Source organism: Falco peregrinus, chromosome 6 (genome assembly GCF_023634155.1).
Source record: "Falco peregrinus isolate bFalPer1 chromosome 6, bFalPer1.pri, whole genome shotgun sequence".
Classification (NCBI taxonomy): Eukaryota; Metazoa; Chordata; class Aves; order Falconiformes; family Falconidae; genus Falco; species Falco peregrinus.
In genome coordinates, this window is record NC_073726.1 from 56,395,858 (window position 1) to 56,422,292 (window position 26,435).

Genomic DNA, 26,435 nt, shown 5'->3' on the forward strand with positions numbered 1-26,435 from the left:
AGCATATAGTTTTTTAAGTTCTAGTTTCCATAGACCTTCACTATGTGACAGGGCAGGGTTAATGCTTTGCATGTAACCTGCAGAACATGCCTGGCTTCCCCAGATTTCTAATGTGGAATGTGCTGATTTCTATATTGCAGGTGACACGACCCGTCAGCGAATCAAATTCAGTGATGACAGAGTGTGCAAGAGCCACCTTCTCAACTGCTGCCCTCATGATGTGCTCTCTGGAACTGTATGTACCTAAATCTTGAGTTTTATTTAGATAAGAATGGAGAAATCGAATCATATGTGTTCTCTGTAACGTCTCTTAATTTCATGGTTTTCAGCAAATATCTTTTCTAGTGCTCTCTGGTGGTTCAGAGAAACTTCTATAAACAACTGATTTACACATTATGAGGTTAATTTTTCAAAGTTTCCTGTTCTGTATGCTAATAATTACTTGCAAATTCAACATTGTTTGCTGTAACATAAAAAAACTTTAATGAAATAGGTAATGCCACGTACATGAATTGCACTATAGCAAAGTGGTTTTGAGCTGGTACAGTTGCAACTAGTAGAAAAAAAGGAAGTATTATTTGTGCATAAATCGGGAAATTACTTTCTCACTACAACATAAAGTTTTAAGAAAGCACCCCACACAAATACCTGTATAGTGAAGAGAGGTGGGTTTTTTTCTTCAGAAATATTTTAGTGAAAACATTTGAAAGTTCAAATAATTACATTTGTAGAAGCTGAGATACATTTACTATGATAGTGATGCTTATTGTACAATATCCAGTTACTGTGCTGTTTTCACAAATTCTTTGGCAGTTTGAAAACCTCGATTTATGGCATATTAGTAACTTGTTTGACTTGGATTTTTGTGTACTCCGTAGTAGTGGTTCCTCTGAGGATAGCAAGTAAGGGACTTTGACACGTGCCATAACTTTGTAGTGTGCCCGTGCTTTATCTTGTGGTGCCTGATTAAAGTAGCACATTCTTTGTGAAAGGCAGGTGAGTTATGTTGCATTGATTATTTAATCTGATGTTCCGTGACGTTAGAATAATTAACTGTAGAGAAATGTAGTATGATGCTATGCAGAGTCTTGTGTGCCTACAATTCTTAGTGCTGTGCTTTGGTAGCTTTTATTGATGTTGGCACATCTTCTTACCCTGTGGCAGAGGGGAAAGTAAGTACTGGAAAACCTGTCTTAAGGATTGTTTGAAGTGTTATTGGTTGTCTGTGCTGTATCATTCTGAATGGCTAACTTGACTAGAGCCTTTGATGAAATGCAGAATGAAATTAATTTGCAAAATGGAAAACTGAAATATGTAGACTTGGTAACTGATTTCCCTGTCACCTGGCCTCTAACATGCTTTCCAAGTAGCTGTGATTTGAAATTGAAATAACATTTTTGGTTGATTGAAGGGTCTTCAAAGGTGCATGCATACACTACTTCTGTTTGTTTTACTAATTTTGATACTTCTACTGACAGGTCAACAGTTGCAGTCTGTCCATCCTTCTTAAGAATCCCTGCAAAAGTATGCACAACTGTAATTTGCTGAGAAGCAGGGACAAAGAGGCAAAATAAAGAGTAGAATTGAACTAGAGAACTTAACATTTATCTTAATTAAAAAAGGCAGCAGAATAGAAAATGCCCAGTTGTTGAGCTTCCTAAGTCTTGCTGCTTCCTAATATATTTTTTCCCTATCCTTAAAAGACATTGCTTTTTCTTTTGAATTGCAAAGTTCTGTCACATCACAGAAATCAGTTGTCTTGAATTTAACGTGGTGTGTTTGGCATATACTGAAGATAATTTGCACTGAAGATACTGCATGTTGCACATAATTTCCTTACCTTCAAGTAGTTCTTTTCAGTAAGTGATAACAAACTGATAGCAATGTATTGTGCCTCAATGCATATTTAGTTTTATTTTTAACTTTTCTGTGCATTACTGCCGAAACAAAATGGGGGGGGGGGGGGGAGAAAGGAGAAGAATGTGTTCCTCTTCACCCATCTGTTACGTTGTGCAGTGTTTTGGTTGTGTGATGAGCAAAATAGCTCATGGATGGGGGACGATACGGGATATACCAGTATGCTATAAAAACATACAAAATCATTGGTCAGAATCCATAAGAAGATACTGTTAAAAGATTAATTTTACAGCTTTTCATTGTGGTCTAATTTCTATAAGCAGAGATTTCTGGAACAGCTGTCTTTAAGAAGTATGAAGTGTTTATCTTTAGAACTTACAAAGTTGTAGGTATCATGCCAGTAATGCCTCTTATGGTGCAGACCAAGCACGTAGTTTGAGCCTACTTACCCAGTTTAAGTCCTGAAGTTCTCATCTGTCTCATACTGGATTCTGCTGCTGCTCTTGGAGTACTAAATTAAACAGCTTATTCAGTGAATATGAATATCCCTCTCTGGTTTTTTGTGTTGTGTTTTGGGTTTTTTTTTAATTTTGTTTGGGTTTGGGTTTTTTTTTTCCCTCTTTCTCATCATGATGCAGTTAGTCACCATACTGCAAAATGTGTTCAACGATGCAATTCTGGGTCCAAAAAACCAATGACTAGTTTAATCCTTTCAGCGGGAGTAGTAGAAAGGGACTCGTAAGAGACAGGCTTTATCTGACCCATGTGATGTTCTGCTTTTGCCTCATCATGGCTCTGAAGAAATGGATCTTCTCTCAATAGCAGTTTTTAAAAGGGCAAGAAGGATGTAGTGTGACTAAACAGTTTATCATTGTTTTGGAAAATGACTGGAGTTTTCATAGGAAAATTTTGATGCATTTGCATGTTCAAGGTCTGTAGTTAACAAAGATTGAGTGAATTTTTATTTTTTTTTAATTTAAGTCCAGAGTCTTATGCTTCTGAAAGAATAAATTCTCTGGGGACATACTGGAAATAACTGGACATTAATTGCCCTTTTTGTGTGTGTGTGTGTTTCACAAGATAGCGCAATTCTTACGAACTGCGTATTGCTGTTCCCATCTGCAAAACCCAGACTTCTGTGCTGTTCTGATTTACCCACGCTTTCAAAACCACTCAGGAAGGACATTCACAGATAATGCAAGAGAAACAGAATGACTCATATGAGTAGGCTCTGTTAATTTAGTGTGTTCTTTTCCTTAATGGCCAAATAACCAAAACTCTGCCAAGGAATTGATTTCTCTTGACAATAAAATCATGTTCCCCAGGCTGCTATGTATTGGTAGAAGTAGTATGTGTATGCTTTTCTTAAAAGATAGGAGACTTTCTCTTTGTTGTCCAGATTTCTGCATGCGTTTTCTATTGTTAGATGAAGTGTGCGCTTATTTTTAAGAATACTATACAAAGTCTCTTGTTATTTTTATAGACTCCTGCAGAACATTTGCAGTTGGTATTTTCCCTCACGTTTCTTTGATCAGATTTACCTTCTGGTTAACATTAGAAACATTTCAGGAAAAAAGCATCCATACAAATTAGTAAAGTTTTGAGTTTTACTAGGAAAACTAGGTTGTCTAGGTTAAGAACAGTGCACAGCTTCCTATTTTTTTGAGCTTGCTTTTGCACTTTTCTATGTCTTGCTCCCTCAGAGTAGTTTGTATTTAAAGGAACAAGAAAATTATCTTGAAGGGAACCCTAAATATTTTATTTAGGAGTGTAAAGCCATAAAAAAATTTTATGTATTCTGTAATTTAATTCTTCTAGCTGCTGTTGCCAATGGAACAGTTCATTCTGTATCAGTTACCCTCTTATTCCACTTTTCTGGATAGACTTGTCTAGTCTGTTAATGAACTTCAATTGTTACCTACTTAAATCAGAGATTTGGGTTACATTCCTGTTTTATTTTGTTTCATTTTATTTTAGGGACATGGTTTTGTGCTGCTAGGTTTTGTAGACTTGAAAATTTGAAGTCAGTCCATCAGAGGTGTCTTAGTGCCTGGCGGAGATGATTTTGTGTCACTTTTTTGGGAGAAACAGAGAGAATACGGGTTGGGATTTTTTTGTGGTCCACTTTTAAGGGCAATGGGAATAATGAGCTACATGGAAGGTATTGGTAAAATAGTGTGTCCCAACAGCAAAAATGTAAACAAAGATAAAATTGTTGCATCCTCTTGAAGTTTATTAAATTCTAATTCCAAATCTGTTATGCCTTGTGATTATCTTTTTATTTGAAATGTGTTTTGAAGCTTGTGTGAGACAAGCAATAAACTAACTGATAAGATCACAGAAGTGATGTTCTAGTCAAGGTCGTAGAACGGTGCCTGTTCAGAACCTGCTTTTGACAGTGCCTCTTACAAAAGCTCTTCTATTTTTAACTGACATTTTTTCATGCTTTGGTGCTCTGCTTCTTTTTCATAATGATCGCTTGGGCACTGGTTCACATGCATGTCAGTAGTTTTAAGAGTTGGTTCATCCATTTCCAGTTGAGAATTTTATAACAAGAGATGCGTAAGACTTTGCAAATCCTGGCTACTGGCACACTGAATAGTTTACCACTTAGCAATTTTTATTTAAAATCTTTTGCCTTAAAGGTTTAACACTTTGGCAGTTTTTTTTATCTTTAATAGATGCTGATGATCGGGCTTGTGGATGTTTTGAGGTTTTTTTCCAAGTCATGGTTCTTGATTTGTTTTTCATCGGCATTACAAAAATGTTTGTTTATATTTATCTGTATGATGAGATTAGGACTGAAGCTTTGTATGTAGGACTCGGATGACTCCCCTGTAATGGTACAAACCAATTAAGCACCATTCTCTGCATGTAAGCTCTGTGCTGTCTTCAGCAGGTTTTACAAGATACATAAGAATGTGTTTTCTCTATCTTTGTATGTTTCTGAATTAATAGCTGAGTACTAATGAAAACTACAAGGTGGGAAGATTTAAAGCAAATACCTTTAATAGGTTAAAAGTAGTAATGTCCTGAATATTTATAGTAACCCACTAGCTATCTTTTATGAGCCCAAGCAGTTCAACGCTTCTGCAGCCATCTGACTTTCTTAGTAGCTTGATTGTGCTTCCTTGGTGAAAAAAATTCACAAATACTGTACGTGGTCTTGCAAACCATGGTTGAGGAACTCCTTTCTCCTCAGTGAATTACCTTTGTATTTATGTGTATTTATTGAAGAACATTGCTTCTTGCATTTTATTTATGCAGACTTCAAAGTATGCCCTGTCAGCTCAGTCCTGAACTTAAGCCTGTCTTCAGGTGCTCATGAATTTATTGCACTCAGCTCTTCAGGACTTTTGCTGACTAAAACCGTATTGATTGAGACGTTGGTTTAGCAACATACTTTAATACATGATTAACTTTAAGCTTATTAGGGATGGAATTCAGCTCCAGATTAAGACATCTAAATTTAGGTTTCAGCTGAGGAGCTAGGCGTGGAAGCTTGCACCAGAGTCAGAAGGGATCCTAGGCAGTGGAGCCCAGAGGAAGATTCAGGTCAACTGACACTGGGTATCCCTCTCAAGGTGGGCTGAATCCATTTAGGCTCACTGACTGTACTGTCTAGATCTCCTTTTACTGTGGAAGAGAAGTTTGGGTAGTTGACACATCTGCAGATAGGTGTTAGGAAGGTGTTTTAATCTGGAGTTGATTTCTTTGCCAGTACTCCTGTTGGCTCAGTGGAACTATTTCTATGCTGAAAACCTAGATGTGCCAGTGTGATTATTTGCTGTGGTGTTACAAAAAGCAGGCATTCTTCTGGAGGGTATCAGATTTTCAGTTCAGAACTGATTTGATCATGTAAATTCAGTTTCACAAATGAAATCAAATTAGGCTTGCATGAGCTACCTCAATTTGTAGCCTTCAGCCCAGTGGTGCTGAATTGTAAAGTGCTTTGTTGTCCTAGCAAGTGATCATGACAGTCTCTTAAAACATATTCTTCATTTCTTTGACCAGTGCCAGGAAAGTGAACTGATTGTACCATATTCCACATTAATGGGTTTAATTTATCTAGGTGAAGGGTGGTTTTGTTACTCTCTGCATGGTTATCTAACTGCAATGTTAATATGTTACGTAGGCTATAAGACAGATTACTACGTGAACACTGAAATACCTCATTTGAAAGTGAGAAAGACTGCTGCTATCTTTGTCTTTCAGTGAAGATCTATTCTAAGGACTTGAAGTCTTCAGAAGTGAGAGTATGGTTAAAGGGAGAAATGTCTTTAAAATAGTATACTTCTGAAGATACCTGGAATTATCAGTGGTTGCTAAGGTCTCCAGTAACTTAGTAATTTCTGCCTCTTTTTTTTTAGATCAGCACTGTTTTCCTGCTAGTGAAATCCTACAAGTTCTGTGATCTTAAAGGCTCCCCTTCTGAATACGTGCTGCCTGTGAGAAAGGATGGGCTTTATCACAAGTCTAAAAATCTGTCAAACAGAATTGTTAGTGCAAATGAAAAGTAATTTTCATAATAAGGAGGATCTCAGCAAAGAGTCCTAACTGCAGCTTCTTGTTATCAGTGGCCAGGGTGTTCTCATACAGACCCCAGCGAGTGCCTTGGCAGGTTGATAAACGGAGAGATCAGGTTGCTCCAATATACGTTTTCCAGTAATATCAGAGCTTCCTAAACAATCAATCAAATCCTTCTCTTGCTGAATGTGAACTGCTTTGGTAAAGGTATCTTTATAGCTAGAAAGAATTCTTTACATAAACACCACCCAGAGTATCTTCTTTCAAAACCTATCAAAGATCCATGCTGGGTTTAGAAGCATTGATAGTGTGTGATACTATGTCACACTTGGCTCAACATCAGCCCTCTGTGTTTTAAGTAGCTTTGGCTTTTCTGTGTTCTTTTTGCACTCCATAGAGTACATTCAGCAATATAATATGGGATGTCAAAGGAATGTGTAGTAGTAGTAAAAGTGCCAAAATGGGAATTTTCCTGTAGGTAGCTCAAGATCCAAAAAGCAAGCTGCCTTAATTTCATGTTCCAGAAGCAGTATCACATCAGAGTTTAGTCTCAGATTCAGTTATTAGTGTCAGCTACTCTTGAGTGCACATTTATTTTGCAGATGAGCTCTTCAAGTTCTCTATTGCCTAAGTCCTTGGCTTGCTCTTCAATATCTATTCATACTTAACTCATGTGATTATCTTCTTTTTTTTTTTAACCTGATTTGATTGAAGCAGAGCTATGCATCGTTGTTAAATTCAGTGTATGTAATCAATATTTCTGTATTAATACCAAAGGCATTCTTTCTGTTTTTTGGGTGAGATGACAATTATTACTAAATCATTTCATTATGAGGTTGTTTGGCATGAAAGACAAGTTGCCTAAACTTCAGCTCTGGGAAATCAAGTAGTTTTGATTGCCTGTCTAACGCTGAGAAATAGAGTAGTACAGAAAACGATGAAGTTATCGGTAGAAGGCACTAGTTTCTTAAGCAGAGCTCAGCAATAGCAACAGGACTCCTGACACCCTGCTTTGCCTCTTGGTTGCCTAGACTATTTTCTAGAATAATCTTCAGCAATAGCTTTCCCTTGTAAGAAAGATTCTCCAAATATGTAGGGTTTTATTCTGGTTTTAATCTTCAGTAGAAGTTCAGTAACTGCAAAAACCCCTAAAGCATGGCTTCACGTATTCAATGGACTTCAGCTATGTCTAGCCTGTGGACTTGGATGTTCTCACCTTTATTTGCTTTACTTATCAGGACTCCTCTGTAAATATCTTTAAGTAGTGTAAGTCTGTCTGAAAGTCAGTGTATCAACAGTGAAATACAATTTATGTGCATTCTTTTTAAGGCTTCATTAGTAGCTCAATGTCTGAACATTAGTCCCCCTCTTAGCCATCTTCCGTTCAAATTTAATTGATCTTTGAATGGCTGACTACAAATGCTGCTTCTTTGCCTCTAGGGGAGGGCACGTCTTTGCACTAAATCACAAGATGGACATGTGGAAAATGAAAAATAATGTGTCTTACTGTATCTTCTGTCCATTTCCATCTGTTGTCCATCTACTTTTCAGCTAGCCATGTGCTCTGCAATCCTGATCCAGCATAGACTTTTGACAGTAATGAATTGTCCCTGAGATGAGTTGTCTTTGCCTGATGTTGCATGATCTATGCCAGGAGAAGCACTTTTTAGCCTGATTTTGCAGTTGATATGCAAACTGGCTTAAGGGTTTTAAAGGTGTTTCTTTTATGTCTCTACATTGGGGTTTGCTAATTGAACTTTTAAGACAGAAACTTAGTAGTAATATTTCTGCAAAGGTACTTTCAAAGGATTAGCCAAAACTAGAATAGTGTTAAGGAGCAGTTCCAACAACAATACAACCTCTTAAGCAGCAAAGCTAATGAAAAAGAATCCTTTTCTCTTGTACCTGTTCGTTCTTGCGCTCTGTCTGTTATGCCACATGAGTATTTGTAATACTGCTCTCTGTTAGATCAAAAAGGGGAAGGGGAGCCAACATTTTTTGTCTTCTGATTGAGACATCTAACAAAAAGAAATCCTCTGTAACAGCCCTGCTAATACTAGTGGAGGTATTCAAGAGTTTCTGAAGTGGCATCTTGATAACTGTAAGAGGGACCTGCTGAAGTCCACCATTACATTTCCCCCTACATACTGTCAGCCCATCTGTTTGTGTGGCTGCCTGACAGTTGGACAAAGGTACACTGCTGAAAAATTGCCTCTGTTTTTGATTTGCTAACGTATGTTTTACCCAGTCAGTGCCTTGATTGTATTTAACTGCACAGGCAGATGTGCTGCCATGGGATGGCACAGCGCAGTAATAAAGGGAGGACAGAATTTTTTTCAGTAGTAATGCTTGCTTAGAGTCATTACCATCCTTTCAGGCTATGGATTTACAATTCCCAGTAAGAAGAAATCAGAAAATGTTCTTTTTTAAGGAGGGCAAATCCAACCCAAATAGAGCAAAAAGAAGCATAAAACACAAGTAAAGTGAACAGTGTGTTACAGTAGTATTATGTGGATTCTGCAATTTTTAGTGTGTGATGGAAGTTTTTAATGCATTTATTCTAAGTGTGTGTAGATTGCATACTAGAATAGCATTTTTCTGATGCTGTGGTAGATGTGTTTCAGGCTTTTTGTCATTGTACTCAGATCTATTAAAGTGTGTCACTAGCCTTATCCATGCGTTTAGAACTGGAGCGCTTCACTTAAACAGGATTGGCCTCGAGTTTTACAAATTAACCTTAAATGGATCAGCATAAAGACAAGCTTTTCACAATTTTAGGAGGATTTTTTAAAGTGTCTATTTTCAGATAATTTTACTATGTGAAATAATATTCTTTCATATTGCTTTCCTAGTACTGAAGTATTTTCCTGAAAGAACACTGCAGTTTAAATAATGTCAGCATCTAATGACTTGGGAATACATATGTGTAATACTTCACTCAGCTTCAAGGTCTTTGTGGATTTGCATCAGTTAACACATTTGCTGAGGCCCTGTGTAGTTGCAAAAGGCCGAGCTAATTTTTTTCAGTATTGCAGTCAGATGTTCTCTATTGCAATCAAATGTTTTCTGGAAAACAGATTTATGGTGGCTGAATGGTATTTAAATAACTAGTTTATAAAAAACTTTGAAGTTAAAAATTCTGTATTTTAACAATGTTTATTCTGTCTCTTAACATTTGAAATAAACCAACAACTTCCATGAAAATGACTTCAATGGATTTGTTGAAACATCTAACTGATGATTTGAGAAGTTGAAAGCAGTTGCTGTTGGGGGGGGGTTTACTATACTTGTGAGGCTTGAATTGCTACTTAAATGCAAGTACTTAATTGCTTAAAAAAAAAAAAAAATTTGGCTCAGGTCCAAATGACTGCCCGAAGTTTGAGTTAAAATCCATCTTTTATTTACAAAACTCACAACACAGGTTATTAATCATTTCAGCTTTGGTTCTAAAACTGTTACTAAACTACAACAGTAACAACTTTTTCCATCAGAGTTCAACTTGAATTACAGGCTTTCAGTGTTAAGAAAGGATTAATGTTTCTTCGTATTAAGTGAGCAGTGCTAAGAATGGACTTAACTGAAACTGCTGGTTTTAAGTGATACAGCTAATAATCACTTTCAATGATTATATATCAACCTATGCTTTTGCAGAGAGCGTGCCTTGGTTTTATTCAGTTATGTTTCCATTACAAATTGGGTTTTTTGGTCATGTGCACATTGTTTTGATCACCAAACTTTCATGGAACAGATGGAATTAGAATTCCTTATGCTATGTGGTATGCAAATTTCAATTTAAACCAGTATTTGTTACTTAGTAAGATTCTAGGTGCACTCTTCTCAGTGGAGTTGCATACAAGATTAGTGATGCAGCCTGCCTAGTTTTTTAAGTTCACGCTTCTTGCCTACCCTTCCTACAATGGTTTTAGATTACAAGTAAAATACCTATACTTTTTTTTCCCCGATTCTTGAACATAGTCCAACACTCTGCTTATCTTCACTCATCTGCAGAGTGTTTTGCCAGGATTTGATTTTTTGCTGTCTGTCTTGAAATGTTTCAAGAACAGTTTTTAAGCAGCTATGTGGTGCTATGGTTGTAGATGTTTCAGGTGATGAATATAACTGGAACACATACCATATAGAGTGTGCAGACTGTTCAGATCAAGCATTTGAACCATTTAATGGCCAGTTATTTGCAGGGAGCTTGGTTTTCCTAAGTTATTTTAATTCAATACAGGATGTCCCATTTCAGTCACTTTTTTGAATTTTCAATAAAACAAAAGTTTTGCAGAACATTAATGATACTTTAATGCAAACAGCTATCCTGGTAAGATAAGCTGTTCATTCTGTCTGCTTTTATTACTTCCTGATTCATGCATTTTTATTAAAGATCTAGTATTGTCTTACAGCTTTATTAAACTGTCCTGTCATTCCCATAGCAAAGATGATTTGCTTCAGAATATTTGACTGTTGAAGAAAATCATGCTGACTTCATTCCTTGTAACATTTCTGAAAAGTTTCACGCCACTTTCCCCTCTTGTCTCTTTTCAGAGAATGGACCTTGGAGAATGTCTGAAGGTGCATGACCTGGCATTAAGGGCAGACTATGAAATAGCATCCAAAGATCAAGATTTCTTCTTTGAGCTTGATGTATGTATTTTGTCTTAATGGTGAAGAGGAAGCACAATGTTTTGTACCTAGTTGGATTAAACTGAGCAACAAAAGTTTGCAGACAGAGGGAAAACTTTTGGAAAGTAATTTTATAGAAAGAGGGAGAAACCATTGGCACTGTTAGATAAAGGATACATGCCTCTTCATGGCTATGTATGAGTATTGGTAGTTGGCTCTAGGCAGAACTGTTAACAGCCTTCCATGGAACAAATGATCATAAACCTGGATGCTGTCTTAGTGTTATAGCAAGCAAATGTTAAGGCTCTGTATGCTTTGAAGAGAATCATACTATGCTTATTGAAGAAAGTAATTTTGTATAGGGGATAGAAAAATCATATGCTATGTCCTAGTACACCATAGTTTGAGTAATATGGTTTTGAACTCCCAACTAGAAAGTTAGTCTCCACTAGGACAAAAAGTGTTGGGGTTTTTGTTGTTGTTCAGAGGGATAGTGTTAATATGCTTAATAGCTTAAGACCCTAGTGAAAAAAGCTATGGTATTGCATGTATTGGCTGGATGAAGTGAACCTGAATATCCTTTGAAGAATTTTAATGCATGTTAGAAATGCTCACTTCTTAAGAGAAGACTTAAGACAGATTCACTTCCAAATTTCTGCAAATACTTAGAACTATGACATGTAGACTGATTTGTGAAGTGTGCATTAATGCGTGTGATTAGTCACCATAAACTGCTACTTTATTGTTTTACAAAGCTTTCACTAATTGAGAAAAAGTTAAGTCTTAATAAACCTGGAAAGTGTTAAGGCTAATGAAATACTCATGTTCTGGACAGCATTGATCAGTGTTCTTATTGATGTTTTAGGCAATGGACCACCTGCAGTCGTTTATTGCGGACTGTGACAGGAGAACAGAAGTGGCTAAGAAAAGACTAGCAGAAACCCAGGAAGAGATCAGTGCTGAAGTTGCAGCTAAAGTAAGCAACGTAAAACTAGTTCCTGAAGTCTCTTTGAGGGCCTGTTTTTATAAGGAGCCAACTTAAGGCTTTGGCAAGCTATCAAATCGGAAAATTCATCCTGAGGAGGGGAAAAAAAAAGACACTTTCTGTGTCCTTCCCAAAACTGCCTTTAAAGCATGGAGAGGAAAACACAGGGAAGAGAGATCTCTTGATTTATTTGAGCTCAGGCAACTTGACACTCTGTGATACCGTGCCATACAAATTTAGTAATTCTTACACTTTTTGATCAAAACTTCATCCATAAAGTAAACAAAATTTGACATGATTTTCTCTAGATCTTGTAACTGGGGGAAAAAAAATTATAATTTTTCTGCACATATATGCACGTGGTAGGAGAAGTGGTTGTACGAACACTGATTTTGCAAGACTATGGTGTAGACAACAGTGTGGATTCCTTGAATTTTCTGAACAAAATCCTGCTCTGGAGTTGGTTCATAGACTTGGTAACTCAGCCTTTCTCTGTGTGTTTTTACCTGAGGCAACTTACCTTTCACTTTTACCTGGAGAAGTTATCTCTGCATGTTTCTTTTGATTCTCTTGTACTGATTTTGTATATAATAACTCAGTAGTAGTTCAGATTGTTTTCCATAATTAGAACCATTTCCTGTGTTAAGCCTTTCTTTGTCTTTCAAGGCTGAGAGAGTTCATGAGTTGAATGAAGAAATCGGGAAACTTCTGGCCAAAGTAGAACAGCTTGGAGCTGATGGGAATGTGGAAGAATCTCAAAAAGTAATGGATGAAGTGGAGAAGGCTCGGGTAAAGAAGAGAGAAGCAGAAGTAAGTTGATTGTTTAAGGTTTGGGGGATGGAGAGGGCAGGGTCCAATATTAAATTGGTTGGCATCTGTGTAATGCAAGATGTCTTATCTGCTGTCATTTCCTTAATTACTTCATATAATACTAAATAATTTGCTTTGCAGCATCCTGTACAGTTACAAATTTCTACCTTTAAATACACTGCTGTACTATTAAAATTACACTTACTTCCATAGATGATGCATTTATCTTAGTTTAGCTGTATTGGCCAGTTGTATCTGTGGATACTGCAGTTGCATCAGTTGGGCTGATTGTTGAGTCTCATGGCTCTTGCTGTGGCAATCCTTTGTGCCTTGTGCTGTGCTGACATGGCTCATCGTGGAAAGCTTCAGTGAACTGAACCATTGTCTTCATTGAAAGATAATTAGTCAGTGCCTTAAGTATCAGGCAAGTCAATGCAACCCTTGTAACGTTCAGGTGGCAGAATTCACCAAGAGCTTTTCCATATTGTATTTCACAAAGATACTTACATTTATAGAAACAAGTATCTGCAGTTGTTTCAATGGTACCAGAGGGGTTGCTGACAGTCTTACCTGTCTGTCATCTGAGTGTCTGTAGAGAAATTTTGCTTGGATAACTTGTTTAATTAGTGTCTAAAATGCAGGTAGATTCTCAGGAAACTACTGCTCATTTAAACTGGGTTCAGAATTGGAACAGGTGTAATAGTTAAATAATAGTTTAACATAATAATTGTAGTGTTAATTTGTATTCATTATCGCATGTGAAAAGGTTGTTCATCCTTCTAAGTAGTATGATCTTAAGTAAAGGTAATGACCATCCCACTTTGTTTAATTTGCAAAACCAGTTGCTGATGTTCTGGTTTTAAATATGGCCAATCTTCAAAATAGGAACCTGCCTTCTATCTTAATGAGACAGTTGATTTATGAATAGTGTGAATTAACTAAAGGGTGTGCTGGAGTACATTAAATTTTTTTACCTGTTCGTAGCGTATCTTTGGTAAAATGTGATCTTTGTACTTCTGTGCATTGAGAAGTAACCATTAGCAATATTTCCCCCGCCCCCCCCCAGGAAGTATACAGGAATTCTATGCCTGCCTCCAGCTTTCAGCAGCAGAAGCTACGGGTTTGTGAAGTGTGCTCAGCTTACCTTGGTCTTCACGACAATGACCGACGACTTGCTGACCACTTTGGAGGAAAACTACATTTAGGATTTATTGAAATAAGAGAGAAGCTTGAGGAACTCAGGGTAAATCATTCTTAGATCTTTGTGTGTGTATATGTGTGTGCTCCTACTTAATTATTTGCCAGGCAACCTTAATGGAACATTTCTTTCAGAGTGTGTGAATTTTTTTTTTTATTATTACTTTAAAATCTAGGATTTCACTAGTCTACAAAACACTAAACATTCTAATTTAATATCTTTTATCTGGATAATTTGATAAGATGACCTCTTTTGCTCTGAGGTATATTAAAACATGTTCAAAGTAAGACATCTTGGGAACAAAGAGTGTGATTCTACTTGTAAAATGGAGAACTGTATTTTGAATAACAGTGATGCAGAAACATGTGGCAGCCACAAGGGATAGCCAAATGGACTTCACTTTTAGCCAGTTGTTTGGCTAAAAGTAATAATGAATCTCTTGAAAATACAACATGTAATGGACCTAAGCAAGTGATACTTGATTTATTTAATTAGGATAAAATTTTAATAGGACTGGTGTTGAAATCCTCCTTTTTTGGTACCAGTACATAAGGAGGATGGTAACACACCGCAAAGTTTTTTTTGAAAAAGATCTGCAGAAATGCTTGGAGCTCATACAGCCTGCTGTGTGGTGAAAGATCAAAACTCTTATTTGTTTATTTTATCCAGACAAAGATTAGGAGGTGACACTCACTCTGTAGTTACCAAAACCTGAAAATGAGTTGGTTTTTTAAGTAATTTTTGCAGCTTAACTGACAAGAGACGAAATAAATAAGTTCCAACAGCTCAAGGCTGTGGCTATCCAAAGCCAGAATACAAAAAGATATATATCTTGAAGTCAGGCTAGCTATTGAAATAATTGTTATGGGGAGGTTGCATGTTCTCTGTAGCTTGAAGATTTGAAATCCAGTTGGAATATTATCCTAAACAACACTACCTTGACCAGAAATCACATACTAGAAGACTTAATGGAATCACATTCTAGACTTCTGGTATTCAGGAGGATGGATTTGGATGCAAGATGATGTCATTTATCATCTTAATATGCAAATTCTGGAGTGCAAGGCTCAATTAAGCATTTAACTGTAAAAGTCACTAAAGGCAAGAGCTAAACGAGTTGAAGCTCTATAAGCAGAAAATGCTGATACTGAGTTTGAATGTATTGGCTTGGTCTCTATTTCATAATATTCCAGCTGTCTTGCATGGATACTGAGACTTACCCTTTGGAAATCCCAACTCTTTCTGTTTACTTCATTGGCAATTTAGGCTCCCAAATACAGCTTCTGTAACTTAAGCCTTAGATGTCTAGAACAGATCATGTGTGCTTCCTATCATCCTTCCATGAAATTATGCAGAGTCACTTGAATAAGAAACCTTGCTTGTAGTTACTGATATTGCACAAGGAAGTATAGATACAATTTGACATAAAGGGTTGAAATAACTGATGATTTACACCATTTGGAAAAAAAATGCATGGATAATTATTTCACATTCCCAAAGCATCAATAAAATAATCTTTTGAAGTACTTCGCTAACAAAAAAAGAAAACAATAACTATCCCCTCCTTCCTCAGAGCTCTCCTCAGAGATCTAATCAAGATGCTGCTGGGGCAATTCCACATCTCAGAAGAAGGTCTTTACAAAGAGTTGAATTTCTTGCATCATGTCCAGAAGGTGGCGAGACTTGGGTTTGGCCAGATCTCCAGTTGTGAGTTCCACATCTGAGGGCCCTCTACTGAGCGTGCCTTGTCCCCAGTAGTAGTGAGTTCAACCTGGGGGCTATCAGCTGAAGCATCCTTTCTAATTATATGTCTCATGTTCACAATACGGAAACAAGTAGCTTCAAAACTAGCTATGAGTCCAACCAAGTCCTTTAAGACTAAGGATTTCTTTATGTCACAGCATAGCTGAAGGAGTTAATAAAACAATTAACTCTCCCAGTTCTGATTCCTTTCTATCTCTCCCCAGTAGCCAAAATATGATAGGATTGGCATAGAAACTCTCACATTAAAGGCATGACTGACTGCTCTGACTTCCCTTTTGTGGAAAACTTAATATAACTATAAATTTCAGGTATTGTTGTAACACCTATCTATCTGCTGCAGCACCCCTGCAATAACTTCTGTTTCTTGGGGAGAAAAACCCACAGATACATATACTGAGGAAGAGAGAGGGAATAATACACACACAGCAAAGGGAATATACATGAGGGAGAGAACTGAATGTTAACTGTCTAGATTATTTTTATAGCACCTTCCTTTGAGAAATTTTGAAATGTAACTTAATGTATTCCTTTGCTTTTAGAGGATTGTGGCTGATAAACAAGAGAAACGAAATCAGGAACGTCTGAAACGTAGAGAGGAGAGGGAAAGAGAAGAAAGGGAGAAACTAAGGAGGTAGGGATCTATTTTAATTGCGTATACATAATGACTGATTTAAGTTTAATGGGACAACTGTGATGTAGTTCGTACACATTTCTAAATCTGAAGAATCACAATAGTCTGCATTCCTTGGAAACTTAAAAAGACATGAAATTCGCTCTCAATCCAACTCTTAAAATGTCAATTGCTTTTATAGAAAGCCCTTTTTAAAAACTACAGATAGAAGTGTCTCTACATATTTGAACAAATGGCCTTTGAATGAGATGATTTTCAGGTGTGTACCTTGTTTTGAGACCTGACAGATGTGAGCTTACATGCATGTGAGCTTCTAACATCTGATAGAGGTTATTTTCTTTATAGATATTAGATATTGGAAGTAGTTGAATGTATGACTGAGGAAAGTAATTCCCTGTTCCTCTGTGAAGTAGTTTCCAGGCCTTGTGGAGCTAGAGCAGAATGGAATCTGAACTGCAGTTCTCTTGACCTGTTAGCTTCGGAGGTCAACAATATAAACTTTTGAAATCTATTGCAGTCTGATAATACATGCCTGACAAATAAGGGAGTACTGACTTGAACTGTAAGCTTTTTCTATGGGAGGAGTGGGAATAAAGAGGCAGGTTAGATTTTCTTTGGGGTTCATAGTATGGTGGGCTCAAAAATAAATGAAAAAACAACAAACACAAAACAATTGTCAGAGGGATGTGTTTCCTGGTAAGTATGTTACAAAAATGATCACATCAAATAAAAGACCTTTAAATAATTGCTAGTAAAATAAGAAATGCAGTAACAGGTCCAACTAGTCTGGTTTATTATTACTAAATTGTACTCTAATTGATAAGTTCTGTAAGAAAAATTGATTTACTATTTTCCATTTATTTTAGGTCCAGATCCCACAGCAAACATACCAAAAGGTATATAAATCTGCAGACAAGGAATACCATAAGTGAAGCCAGCCTTTCACAAGATGGAACATTATAAATTTATTTAGAAACTATTAGTTTAAGATATCCATCTTTACAGACAAAGCATTCTGTTATATAATCATCTCTCTGTGTTTACACAGTATTTATCACCATGCTACTGAGTTTATACACATACATATATTTTGTGGCTACTACAATGCAACTTTTTGTCCCAAATAACACTTACAACACAGAGAATTAAACACAGGCTTCTCTTTTGAAGAAGGAGGAATATCTTTCGGTGAAAATCCATGTTCTTAAAACCCTAAGCACCAGGTTAACTCTCAAGAGATGACCCATTAATAGTACAGGCTTTCTTCCTAACCTGCACAGTTGAAGGTCACTGGTGAAGTATTATTGCAAAGTGATTGATTTTTTTTTTTTTTTTTTTTAAGGAAAGAAAAATAATCATTAATTTGTATGGTGTTTAGAACCTTCCAGACTAGTTTTATTGTAGTAGCTATGGGGAAGGATAGAGTTCTGTTTTCTCAGAACATCATATTACCTAGGTTCTGGCAGATGATCCCTATCACTGTATCATGAAGTTCCACAACTTTGCCTGAGGAAGACAAGATTTTAAAATTTTAAACAGTTTTTTTTCTAGATGTTTAATTCCTTTCAAAATATTAATTAGAATATTAATATAAATATCTAAATAATTGTAGGCTTTCCATTCTGCCTGTGATAAGACAATGCGGTAGCTCTGAACCCTGCAGACCATCCTTTGTATGGATTTGCTTATGCATGGAGTGCATAGTGTTCACAGTGCACTGATGGAGTAGCTAGGTGAATGCAGTGTCTGGTTTAAGTCTTTTCTGTTCCTAGATCTAGGTCCCGAGATCGCCGCAGACATCGGTCTCGCTCAGCCTCCCGGGAACGAAAGAGAAGAACTCGCTCCAAATCCCGTGAGAAACGCCATCGTCACAGGTCTCGCTCTAACAGCCGCAGCCGGAGTCGCAGCCATCATAGAAGCAGGCATAGTTCCAGGGAGCGAAGCCGAGAACGCAGCTCCAAAAAGAGGTAAACGTTGAGCTAGAAATAAATTACTTTTACTAGATGCCCGATGAGAATTTTCACACTAAATAGTTTACATTTACCAGTTGGTAATTTAAACATATTTTGAGACTGTCACAGATTTCAGTTACACCTTTAACATATTTGTGGTTTGACATGTGACATACCATAGCGTTTGGGGGGTTTTGTTTTGGTTTGTTTTTTTAAATAAAAATAGTAGTGTTATGTATTATTTCTGGTTTGGACGAGTGATATAAGGTATTGGTGTCAAGTTAATAATACTACTAGCTTCCTGCAGTGTAGAAAGTGAAACAGCTGATCTCCTTTTGAACCCAGGGATATCAGCAGTTGTTTTACTATCATACATTTGGATTTTCCCTTGGGCTTTTATTCCCAGTACCAGAGCCCATCAGCTGTGTACTGCACCAGACAAAACCAGGTTTAGCTATACCTGAAATAAACTTGTTGCGTTGCATCTGAAGGTGTTGCTTTGCAAGGAAAGTGGCTCAACATCTCATTGAAGGATTACTGTAGAGAGCACTGTGGGGCTGTTGCTTTTGAATGACTTGATTGCTCTCTGCTCCTGAGGATTTGCTGGTTTATTTTACATGAGTGAGGTAAGCATGATTTAGAAGAGTGTTGGAATTGCACAATGAAGCATGTGGTAGGGAGGTCTGCTTATAACCAGGATTCCTTTCTTGTATAGGTCAGCCACCATGACTTAGATTTGAGTGCAGTACAGTGTATGGGGTTCCCAGTCTTAAACCCTTGACAGACTGTTCACTTGCAAGAAGACAAAAGATCTGGTTTTGAAGTGGCCACCCATGCAGGGTTTATAATTCAAATGATTTTAGGACTTAACATCACCGAGAATGGAGAAGTGTATGTTGAATATGTTCAACTATCTCCTGGGCTCTTTGCCGTAAAAATGAGCTGCTTTCTTCCTGGAGTAGGTAGGTGACTGTAGTCCCATTGTGCTCTGTAAGAGAGCATAAAAGATAGGGTTGGTCCAAGTCTTTTGTTTCCTTCTTTTTGTTGGAGGTGGATAGAGCGCTGGACATTTAAGCTTTAGTTCACATAATCAATAGGGTCCAGTATTTAAAATTCTTCAGAGTGTTCTTTAGTGTCCTAAAGTCAACATTTTGGATTCAGCAATTTCCATCTTGATTGTAGCCTATCATTACAAGTTATCCTAAAGAGCCTGCCTCTTCAAGCCATTCACACTAGCAGATTAGCAGATCTTCAAACCCATAGGTTTTCAGTCTTAAAATAGACATTTTCCTTTAAATCAGTACACTTGTTAACTTGGATAAACCAGTGTGTAGAGCATATGCTGAAATTGCCTTTAATTCTTCAGCTTGGAAGTTCAGCCTTGCAAGACGCAATTGCAGTCCTTCAAAGAAAACTATACTAATTGATTTTTCTAGGATTCTCATTGTAGTATGAAATGTGCAATGGAAATGATGCATTGTCTTCTGTATTGGCACAGAAATGTGTAAGAACAAGGAAAAGGTGTGGTCCATTGGTGCTGTCCATACAACAGTAAATGTCAGTCTCAGCTGCCAAAGGTGAATTGAAAAAGCACAAGGTGATGTGAAGATGAAGTCAGTGTCCTTTTGCAAGACACTATCAAAGAATAAGCCCTTCAAGCCTTGTGTTGTGTGAATGAATTAAAAAATATACTTCAGGGCACAAGATTTTAACCTTACCATATTCAGTACTGTAAATATATCTCCTGATGTCAGCTTCTGCCCTGAAGAAATGAGACACATCTGTGTTGGAAGGATCCCTGGTACAAATAAGAAGTTTGCATTACTGTGAACTTGAGGGGAAAATGTGCCATCATTAGCAGCTCATACCTCTTATTTCTCTGAAGTCAAACAATATTTTTGCTCTTAAATTATGTGTATTGTGTTTTCAAGAGACTGAAGAATCCTTAGAGCTGTGATCTTGTTGCATTGGGACCTGGATAGCTATTGAACTTGCAGCCAGGCTCTCTCCTTTTTAGAGATGCTGTTCTAGCCTTTAGAGCTGCTTTTCACATGAATGTGGGAGAAATGTTTCCGTTGAATGCCATACCACTGTTGATGCTGGAATCAAAAATAAACTTGAATTTGCAGGCTCAAATGTATTATACTAACTTGTCTCCCAAGAGCTCTTTTTCTAGTCCAGGGAAGTACTTGTTGCCAAATCCTTTTTTGGTTGTGGGGCTTTTTTGTGTGTGTTTGGGGTTTTTTTTGATTGATAGGAATTTCTTAAAATCCTGATAATACTTTTATTCAAGCCTGACTGTCTTAAGCTCAAAATAGTAATTTGTCCAAGGAATTCTGGCCGAGAATACTCTGGAGAATAAAAGACACACTCCAGCAAAGTCAACTTCTTCAGGGAGCCTTTTGGTTTTGAATAACCAAATAAATTCAAATCTGGGAACGCAGTGCTTTTACCAAATCCTTGCAAAAGAGCACTGTGACAGTAGAAGTAACAGAAAGAAGCTGAAAGCTGCAGCTGTTGCAGCCCATGGTGTCACTAATTCTAGGGCCTTAAGAGAAGTGTGGAGTTGTGGTTGCTACATGGGAAGAGTTGCATCATTTTACGTTGACGGTAAAGCCTTCTAGTGTGATTTTTGGGCTTGATTAAAGTACCATAAAATACAGTTATTTTAGACTGCTGAATCGTGCTCTAAAAGCTCTTTTGTGTCTGAGAGGTTTTTTTCAGTTTTGGTCACATCCATTATGGCTTCAACATGTAAGCGTACTAGGCAATTAGACTCCGTACTAGAGAAGCACTTTGATGTGCTTCTCCTGTAAGTCATTTTCCCATTTTGTTCTGTATAACAGCATTATCACAGACAAACACACAGTGAGTATTATGTTTGCAGTAAACTGCAGTTGCTTCTGGTCTTCCTGTCCACCCTTCTTCAGAAAGTATTTTCTGAAGAACCTTTCACATAAAATTAGACACTGCCACCTCATAAGATACTTCATCATTTTGAAAGTAAAGGTATGTTTGTTGTGTGCTATATCTGAGGAATACATAAATTTGTCTGGCAAACCTCTTTTCTTTGACCTGTATCATCATTCACCCTATGAACAGGTGGCTAGATTTAAGTATCTTAATGGCTGGGATCTGATTTCAAATTTATCAGTATAAGGAGCGGACATCCACACTCTGTGGGCACAACTGAACATATACAGAGTATCTGGCAACAGTAGCAATGTGGTTAAGATAATGGGAACGCACCTGGTAGTGACAGCAACATGCCTATGGTAATAGGAACCCTAGTCTACCCAGGCTTGAATTACTGGCTCATCAAAAGCACGTCTAAATAAAGCCCTGCTTTTCCTCACTGTTAGCTGTAAGTTCCAAATAACTAAAATTAATTATATTTTCATTAGAAACAAAATACATAACTTGTACTTCTTGATTTGCAATGTGAAAGTGAATGTTTGCAATTAGATGTTGAGATGCATCCTCGCTGGCAAGATCAATCATGACAGCAGGCCTAAATATGGGTAAATTGTGTGATGGTTGTATCAGTATGCTTGAGCCCACTTACAAGAATTCATGTGACGTGGGCTAATGCACTGCCATAAGATACTGTATGGACAAACAGAGTCCTGGAAGTCATAGGGTGGGGCTTCATTTTACTTTGTTTTAGATTACTAGGTCAGATGTAAATCTCATGAGTCTCATTACAGACTTATCTGACATAATTTTGTGTCTATTTTAAGATAAGGCAAATCGTGCCTTAAAATATTTCTTGTGCTAACTGTTAAGGAAATCTGGCTGATGTCTGTACTGCAGACATTTAAAGCTGGATGAGATAGATCCTACTCTTAGCATATAGATTATTTATATATTTTTTTTTAAAAAAAATATCCTTCAGATCCTGGTTGACAACAGAATATTCCAGCCCTGTGCTAATTCTCTGCTGTGGCAGAGAAGTACAGACTTCACTTTTTTCTTTCTTTTTTTTTTCTTTTTTTTTTTTTTTTTTGATTTTTTTTTTGAGGAGAAAGCCAGTGGGGGGAGCACAGGCCCATATAGTCAAACATCTTACTCTTTGGAAGGTTTGAAACTGCAGCTACATCTTTTCCTGCTTTCCTAGATCTGGCAGGATTCTTCCAGAATGCCAAAGCTGCCCTGGGATTTCTGTCAAAGGCTGGAGATGGGTTTTTTGTCAGACTCAATGCAGGCACCCACAGATACTGTCTTGGAACCAGTATCACATATTAGAGCCTAATTCTTAGTTACGGCGGTGTGGATGCTGCCCACATATCTGGTGAAAGGGTCTGTTTCTGCTGAAGAATTCACTTGGATCAGTTAGGAAGTAATGCCTTCCAAGCATTCTAGATAATGTAAGTCTAGCAGAGGTTCTGGTTCTAAAGGCTATACCTTTATTCCTTGCCCTTGAGGAAGGCAGGAATGGTATTTTAATTCCAAGTCTTCTAGTAGTAATGCTGCTTGCTAAAACAGTTGTATAAACTTTCACATCACTATGCTGTGATTCATTAAAACCAGTCTTGCTTCTTGTCAGCTAATTAGAGATTCATCTCTAGATCATCTAGAGATGGGATGGCTGGACAAATTAATCTTGTATTCCTCCAAAAATGTGTTGAATGAAAAGGCAAAGCTGTGGGTGGCATCACATCCGATCTGTCTGCCTATTTTAGGATTAATTACTAGAGTTAGCCCAAGTCAACCAGTTTGGAAGCACTGTTACTTCTTCAGGGGACTTGCAGCACAAAATACTTGTCAAATAGCTGTATTAATTCCGGTATTAACTTCTTATTTACCACATAGTTCCTCTTCCTAATTTGATGTGTAGTTTGTGGAATAGAAGTAATGCCTGTGGATCTCTGTGTTTGCAAATATTAAGTCCTGCTAAACACTGCATTGTGGGGAAAGTAATCTTTGCAGCTGAGGAACCAAAATGAAAGGCCAGTTTGTAAGCTTATAAAAGGAAGCTCAAGAGCATTTTGCAGACTTCAGTTTTGAAGCTTTGTGGTGATCACAGTAATTCCCTGTAAGAGGAGAGAGTACAGTCTTACTGCCGGTACACCAGATTTTTTGACTCGGAAATTAAGGGCTAGCTTTATAGCACGCTGTTAAGATTTTTCTGTGCAAGTATGCATTAGAATCTTTTATGATTCTACAATTTCAAACTACATGGATTATTGAACAGAACAGCTATTTTCTGGCTCCATTGTAAAGATTTTGGAAATCCCTATTACCAGAGTAAAATAATCGAAAAACAATACACACCCCCAACACTGCAAAATCACACAAGGGATAATTCTTCTAACCAAACCTAATTGTAGCACAGATTCCAGGTTTGGCTTATATTTGTGAAGTAATAGCCTCATTCTAGAATTATGCAACTTAATTTCCCTCTGCATTTAATCAAACTTCCATTTTTAAACAAATTTAAGTTTGTAATTTGTATACGAGATAGACTAGACATTCTTCTCAAGCTAGAGACTACAGATGAAAAATTTCAATTAAACTTCTGTTGATGCAAGCTTGAGGGTAGTGGTTGAAAATAAGAGATTTAGTGAAGCATGTTGACCTTAATCTGGGCTCTCTAATAAAGGTAGATTAAATTCTGTCTCTAACAATATTTGTCTTGTAATTGGAAGTAGGAAAGGGAGAAGAGTAGAATGATTTCTGATGTCTTCTCATACACTTCTATTTATATAAATCTAAAGTTTGTTGGAAAAAGAAGAAAAATAAAAAATGAAAATTATGTTTGGTAGCTACAGATTCATGACTGACTTGAATTCTTGAATTTACTGCACTTTTCAGATCCTCAAAAGAAAGATCTTCCAGAGACAAAGAACGTTCAAGAGATCGTGATAGAACATCACGTGATAAAGATAGAAGCCCAAGAGAGAGGTCACCACGAGATTTCAAAGACAAGAAACGTTCTTATGAAAGTGCTAATGGCCGATCGGAAGACCCAAGGAGCTCAGAAGAGCGTGAAGCAGGGGAGATATAACTGGCTGTATATTCACCTGATCTCTAGCTTCCTATGGAGTTGCATACTATGGTTTAGTTTACAGTTGTTCAAAGGGACACCAGTGAGCAGTTCCAGACACTGATCCAACTAGGGTAGATGTACAGTATATAAAAGTGGTTATAACCAAGTCAGAATTAAACCCCATCAATTAATGATGCCTAAAGCTGGGTCCTGGACTTCCACTAAGTTGTAAAACTTTTCTGAAAGATTTCTCTTTATTCAGGACAACAGTTTTATGTACCAAGATGCAGATCTCAATGTTTTTAATCTCCTTTCCAATACAAGTTAGTGAACAAATTATATTGTACTACTTGCCTTGGGTGCTTTTGAACCTTTATAAATTCTCCAATTCTGCTCCAGTCAAAACAGCAGCATTGAAAGGTTGTATTTGGGGGAATTTTTTTTTGTTTGCTTTTTTTGTAAGAGGGTGGGTGGATGGATATTAACTTTTACTCTAAGGTTATGTTCCCAGTGATTTTTTTCTGTTTGTTTGGGAACCTAGGAGTTGATTACAGTGGGAACATTTAGACAGAAATGTGTGCTGGAGAAAGCGGAAATGTCTTTTTACAGTGCCTATTTAGACTTGGAAATTGAACAGCTGTTGCATTACATCTTTTTTATTTCTACTTAAATTTTGAAATCAAAGCCAGTCCCATATCTGTACCATTTGATTGGTATGTGTTCAATATATTTGTTTTTTTCCATAAGGACTCTCTGCTTTTTCTTGTGGGATACATCCTTAATTGTATTAAAAACAAAACAAAAAACCAGCAGAACCAATCAATTGAAGAACAAATAAAAAAAAAATAAAGGAAACCACATTGTCCAATAACTTAAGAAGGATATACTGGTCTCTTAAGGTGGTCACTAAAAAAACTAACATTTGGTTATTAGCATTTTTAACAGAGAGATGTGCTCTAGGAGAAGCAATCTCTCTGATTATAATCCTGAACATCCTAAGATGTTCAAAGTCAAAACCATGTGGTTTTGACTAACTAGCTAACACTAACTCCTTAAATGACTTCAGTTTCAAAAAGCACAATTTCATTTACGTGCAAGCTGCCTTTACATAAAATCACAGAATGGTTTGGGTTGGAAGGGACGATAAAGGTCATCTAGTTCCAACCCCTCACCATGGGCAGGGACACCTTCCCCTCGACCAGGTTGCTCAAGGCCCCATCCCACCTGGCCTTGAACACTTTCAGGGATGGGGCATCTACACTTTCTCTGGGCAGCTTGTTCCAGTGTCTCACCACCCTCGCAGTGAAGAATTTCTTCCTTCTATCTAATTTAAATCTACCCTTTTTCAGCTTAAAGCCGTTACCCCTTGTCCTATCACTAAGTGTCTCTGTATAAAGTCCCTCTCCAGCTTTCTTGTTAGGCACCCTTTAGGTACTAGGAGGCCATTATAAGGTCTTCGTGGAGCCTTCTCTTTTCCAGGCTCAACCCCCACTCTCTCTGCCCATCTTCACAGGAGCGGTGCTCCAGCCTTCTGATCAAATCTTCATGGCCCTCTGCACCTGCTCCAACAGGTCCATGTCCTTCTTACACAGGGGGCCCCAGAGCTGAACACAGTACTGCAGGTGGGGTCTCAAGAGAGTACAGTAGAGGGGGACAATCTCTTCCTTTGACCTGCTGGCTACGTTTCTTTTGGTGCAATGCAGGATGCAATTGGCTTTCTGGGCTGCAAACACAGATTGCCAGGTCTTGTGGAGCTTCTCATTGACCAGCATCACCCAGGTCCTTTCGAGGGTTGCTCTCAATCCGTTCTCCACCCAGACTGTATTTGTACTTGAGATTGCCCTGACCTATGTGTAGGACCTTGCCCTTGGCCTTGTTGAACTTCATGAGGTTTGCACAGGCCTGCCTGTTTAGACCCCTCTGGATGGCATCCCTTCCCTGCAGCGTGTTGCCTGCACCACACAGATGGGGTTGTCAGCAAACTTGTTGAGGGTGTGCTTGACCCCAGCTGTCCAAGTCACTGACAAAATGTTGCTGTCGATTCTGTTGGATTGAAAGTGCTTTGGGGCATACAAATTCATCAGATATGCCTTGCT

The 26,435-nt window shown here is 37.5% G+C and overlaps 1 protein-coding gene across 3 annotated transcripts in view; it reads left to right on the top strand.

Annotated features, from left to right (window-relative positions):
• The window catches only part of LUC7L2 (LUC7 like 2, pre-mRNA splicing factor), a 35,590-nt gene extending 10,369 nt beyond the window's left edge, over positions 1–25,221 (top strand). For 2 of the 3 annotated variants that reach the window (XM_055809060.1, XM_055809062.1), the window contains 9 exons: positions 141–235; positions 10,933–11,031; positions 11,876–11,986; positions 12,662–12,805; positions 13,872–14,048; positions 16,307–16,398; positions 17,265–17,294; positions 18,171–18,365; positions 24,165–25,221. In XM_055809060.1, the coding sequence (XP_055665035.1) occupies positions 141–235; positions 10,933–11,031; positions 11,876–11,986; positions 12,662–12,805; positions 13,872–14,048; positions 16,307–16,398; positions 17,265–17,294; positions 18,171–18,365; positions 24,165–24,357 (1,136 nt within the window). In that variant the 3' untranslated portion in view covers positions 24,358–25,221. The remainder of the gene's footprint in view (positions 1–140; positions 236–10,932; positions 11,032–11,875; positions 11,987–12,661; positions 12,806–13,871; positions 14,049–16,306; positions 16,399–17,264; positions 17,295–18,170; positions 18,366–24,164) is intronic. The other variant, XM_055809061.1, reaches the window with a different exon arrangement.
• The last annotated feature ends 1,214 nt before the right edge of the window (positions 25,222–26,435 follow it).